At 44.8% G+C, this 5,000-nt stretch overlaps 1 protein-coding gene across 13 annotated transcripts in view; it reads right to left on the minus strand.

The window, feature by feature from the left end:
* Positions 1–5,000, minus strand: part of gphnb (gephyrin b) — a 115,792-nt gene that overhangs the window by 53,776 nt on the left and 57,016 nt on the right. For all 13 annotated transcript variants that reach the window (XM_042094905.1, XM_042094910.1, XM_042094907.1 and 10 more), the window contains exons 5-6: positions 4,317–4,411; positions 3,031–3,097 (exon numbers count right to left, since the gene is read on the minus strand). In XM_042094905.1, coding sequence (XP_041950839.1) covers positions 3,031–3,097; positions 4,317–4,411 — 162 coding nt within the window. The remainder of the gene's footprint in view (positions 1–3,030; positions 3,098–4,316; positions 4,412–5,000) is intronic.

Here is a 5,000-nt window from a genome sequence, read left to right on the forward strand (position 1 = left end):
AATTCATCTTAATTTGCCCCCTGGAGACGCCGGCGTGCTTCATCCATCGTCCAGCCCTGCGCTCGTTTCATAATCCCCAGCCCTGACACGGTGACCTTGACAGACCGCCTAAACTCTCCAGTCTGAACCCCTCACAGGAATCTACAGATTCACTTCTGCATCATATAATGTCCTTAGTATGGTTTGATTACTGCTAGTGTGTGTGTGTGTGTGTTTGTGTGTGTGTGTGTGTGTGTGTTTGTGTGTGTGTGTAATGTATCGTATGCACATTTATTTGCTTGTGTGCATGTGTGTGTGTATCTGAGTGTATTTGTGTGTGAAGCACATTGAATTGCTTTATTCCCTATATAAATAAAATTGCCTTGCATTATGTGTGTGCCATCGCTGGTAGTTGTTTTGGATCGAGAATGCAGATCAACATGTGCAGAGAACATAATGCAAGTGATGTGTGGTGCTGTGGCTCTCTGCACAGCTGAACTGGTTATCCCTGCAGGGGTCTGAGGCCCTATGGACCAAGCTTGATGTCCTATGCACAGTACACGCCCTGGTAGCTATGGAGAGCTTGACCTTTAGACCTGTCTCTGTCCATCATAAGGTTCACCTAACATATGCATATTTCAAAACATGCATGTGGCATTTAGAAGAAAAACACCCTTACAGGTCTATATGCAACTCGGTGAAACAAGTGTTGTTTACTTGCATGTTTCAACTAGAGCAGGGACATCCCTCTCCATCTTCAAAAAACTCCTGAAGACCCAGCTCTTCAGAGAATATCTCCTCTCGTAGCACTACTTACAACTAGCCTTGCTAATTCTAGCACTTATCACCTGACTAGTACTTACACTTGATTGAATGAAAACAGCACTCACTGATGCACTAACTTGTTCTTATTGTACTCTACCTTTTAAATTATTTTAAATTGTTCTAAAATTGTTGGGAGAATAGTTTTAAAAAGTTTTAAATAGTTTACCATGTTGTAAGTAGCTTTGGTTAAAAAGCATCAGCAAAATGTAATGTTGAGTTGCATTTTGTTTACATTCACATTTTGCCACCAACTCAAACTGGGGTCTTTTGTGAGCTAATGGTAAACCCAACTATTTGTGGATACCAACACCTCTCCTTTAACTAGCACACTTTCACAAGTTCACATTCAGTAGTGACATTCAAGAGATTCCCATGAAGCAACTGTGTGTGGAGCCTACAGTATGTAGACTATTTAATTAATCCATATTCCATCCATATTTGCCAGTAATCTACCGGTAATTTGCTGCTGTCTGACATGTTGATTACATCAAACAGGACAGCAGTGGCCCAAGCTGTGGCGCAACTGGCTGGGGCACCTGCACCGTACACCGGCGACCCGGGTTCGATTCCCGCTCTGTGGTCCTTTCCGGATCCCACCCCTGCTTTCTCTCCCATTCGCTTCCTGTCACTCTCCACTGTCTTATCATTAAAAGGCATAAAATATAATTAATACTTAAAAAAAAAAAACAGGACAGCAGTACTTCCCAGTGTGATCCCTTATGATGTAGTAATGTTTTTTTGCATGCTATGTAGTAAGGTGGTAGTAGTTTCATGCCTCCCATAGACATCTCTTCCTGAACACATCACCTAAACTCAGGCAATGCCTGCAGAGAAGTCAGACAAAATCTAACCAAGCAGCTCCTTCAGCTCACTGCCTCTGTGTAGTGTAGTGGAGTAGAGTGGAGAGTAAGCAGTGGATGTTTGGAGGCTCTCCCAGGGATGAGACACCACCTCCGGGCAGGCCTCCCACGCCTCGCCTGCCTGTCTGGAGCTCCACCTCGAGCAGACAGCTCAGGCTCCGGGGGGAGAGGCTGAGCTCACACCTGCACCGATTGGAGGCGACGGGGTCCTGCACTGAGTCAGAGGTGACCCTCAAATACGCCCGCGCAAAAAAAGGAGAAAAAAAAGAAACACCCTCGAGGAGAGATGAAACATGTACTAGATGATTGAAAGTTTCTACCCAGAGATATGTGTGTGTGTGTGTGTGTGTGTGTGTGTGTGATAATACACGCATCTTCTCACAACTGCTAGCTGCCCATTCCGTGAGTACACTGTAAAAAAAAACGGTCTCTGTAGGCAACCCAGTCTCCGAAAACTGGAAACAAACAAAGTGGGGGCAATCTGTCCCCCAAACAAAAACACATCCCTGCGTGGAGTGTCTGGAAACACTGATGTGTTTCGTTTGGTCCTTGGTCAGAACTTGTTTTGGACAAAAGCATCTGTTAATAAATGTATGTAAATATAAGCATACAAATAAACAAACATGACTTCCTGTGCTATCACCAAACACCTTACAGTTGAGAAACAGAAATCAAACTGCAGTATAGTTAGGATAGAACTCTGGGACCTGACCAGACGGACCTAGTGTCTGTGTTTAGGTTGGGACAGTTTTGAGGTCTATGCTTAGGTTGGGACAGTATTGGAAACTGTGTTTGAGTTGGGACAGTTTTGGCGTCTGTGTTTGGGTGACAATGGTCAGACTCTGGCCTTGTCAGCGAGAGGACAGTAAGGCCACAATTGATTTTTATTTTTCAACTATAATGAAATCAATAAGGGGACACTGAAGAGTAAGGAGACTGTAGCTGGGTTTTCATTACTGCTTTGCGCAAAACTAAACCGACATTTTCAAATAGTTTTTAAAAACACAGTTGTGAATGGTCGTTTTTCCCATTAAGTGATGCAAAGCGATTAAATATAAGTTATTTTTATCTTCTCACGAAAGCCATTCCAGATAAATGTAACACACACAATCTGATACGTTCAAGCAGTTTAACTTCAATTGCACCTATCAAAGGCTGAGGCCCGTGGTAGTTATGAATAGAGGCTGACAGAATGTGAAGGGAGGAGAAAATGTAGGCAGCGACAACATATGACACTTCTGGGACATTGTCCACAATTATCACTATAAATAATGGCATTTTGCTATTGCTTGGTGAAGACTTGTCTTCACGTGTGTGTGTGTGTTTGTTTGTGTGTGTGTATGTGTGTGTGTGTTGTGTGATTTACCTGTGAGCCCTTCTTGCTCCCAGGTAAGTTGATGATGAGTGTTTTCCCGCGGATGCCACACACTGGTCTGTAAAGACACACACATACACACAACACACAAACACACACACACACAAAGATAGATAGAGAGAGAGAGAGAAAGATAGGGGGTGAGAGTTGACCCATGAGAAAGATCAAGATGTCCTTCCTCCCAAGTGCACATGAGTTGGAGCTGGGTCTTGGCCAGTGGAGTGACTCCTGTGTGACACTGAGTGAGCATGGAGCTTCACACTCTATCACCTCTGAGACGGAAAGTGTGCTACACCAACTCAAACAATGGTTATTTTTGTGCCAAATGTGTATGTGTGTGTGTGTGTGTGTGTGTGTGTGTGTGTGTGTGTGTGTGTGTGTGTGTGGAGTGCATGTGTGATACAAATCCCAAATAACAAGGTATTAGTCAGTATGAGCTATTATAGGAAGCCTCAGGCTAGGCAGAAGCTTAGATTGTATGACTGCAAACAATATTTGGATGCTATGGATGTGTGTGTGTGTGTGTGTGTGTGTGTGTGTGTGTGTGTGTGTGTGTGTGTGTGTGTTTTTCTGGCATCTCACCTGGACAGCACAGCACACCTAGTGGCATGAATGATTGTGTGAGTATGTGCTCACACACACTGGTGTGGCACCTCGTCTGGACAGCAAGCCCAAAGGCGTACATTGTGTGTGTCTGTGTGTGTGTGTGAGTAAATGTGTGTGTGTGTCACACGCACCTGGACAGCATGCCCAGTGTTGTGTGTATGAGTGTGTGTGTGTGTGTGTGTGTGTGTGTGTGTGTGTGTGTGTGTGTGTGTGTGTGTGTGTGTGTGTGTGTGTGTGTGTGTGTATAAACAGCGGACCCAGTGGTGTGTACCCTATCGCCTGGACAGCATACCCAATAGTGAGTGAGTGAATGTGTGTATGTACAGTATGTATTTGTGTGAGTGTGTGTGTGTGTGTGTGTGTGCATACTACACTCCCAGTAGTGGGTGTACTCATCTGGACAGCACACCCACGGGTATGTATTGGATGTGTGTGTGTGTGTGTGTGTGTGTGTGTGTGTGTGTGTGTGTGTGTGTGTGTGTGTGTCTGTGTGTGTGTGTGTGTGTGTCAGTGTGAGTCAGTGTGTGAGTCTGGACAGCACACCCACAGGTATGTGTGTGTGTGTGTGTGTGTGTGTGTGTGTGTGTGTGTGTGTGTATGTGTGTGTGTGTGTGTGTGTGTGTGTGTGTGTGTGTGTGTGTGTGTGTGTGTGTGAGAGAGAGTCTTCTCACCTGGACAGCATGCCCAGTGGAGTGACATTGAGTGAGCCCATCAGCATGGCCAGAGACATGCCTGGGGCCTCACGCTCTATCACCTCTTTAGTGGCCTGAGACAGAGAGAGAGAGAGAGAGAGAGAGAGAGAGAGAGAGAGAGAGAGAGAAAGAAAAGGGGCGAGGGAGAAATGGAGGGACAGAGAGAATAAGAGAGAAGGAGGAAAAGAGAGATGGAGACAGGGAGGGAGAGGGGGGAGAGAAAAGAAGAGATAAGAAGAGAAGAAAACATAAAGACATCAGAAAATACAGACTATAAAACCTAGATGCTCACAATGTAACAATGTTTATCATCTGATGGCAATCCCTACAAAGTCTACAAACAACAGGGTGTGTGTGTGTGTGTGTGTCTGTGTGTGTGTGTGTGTGTGTGTGTGTGTGTGTCTGTGTGTGTCTGTGTGTGTGGGAAAGAGAGAGACAGAGAGAGAGGTAGAGAGGGGGGAATAAACATAATTAAGGAAATAATTGGCAATATAAAAGTAATGGTGTGTGTTTGAGAGTGCTTGTCACAGTGTTTGTGTGTGTGTGTGTGTGTGTGTGTGTGGGTGTGTGTGTGGGTGTGCACATGTGTGTATGTAATAACCCCCTGTAATGTTGCAATGTCTCAAACCTATCATTAGAAATACATACACACACACCCTGGAG

Source organism: Alosa sapidissima, chromosome 6, assembly GCF_018492685.1.
Source record: "Alosa sapidissima isolate fAloSap1 chromosome 6, fAloSap1.pri, whole genome shotgun sequence".
Lineage (NCBI taxonomy): Eukaryota > Metazoa > Chordata > Actinopteri > Clupeiformes > Clupeidae > Alosa > Alosa sapidissima.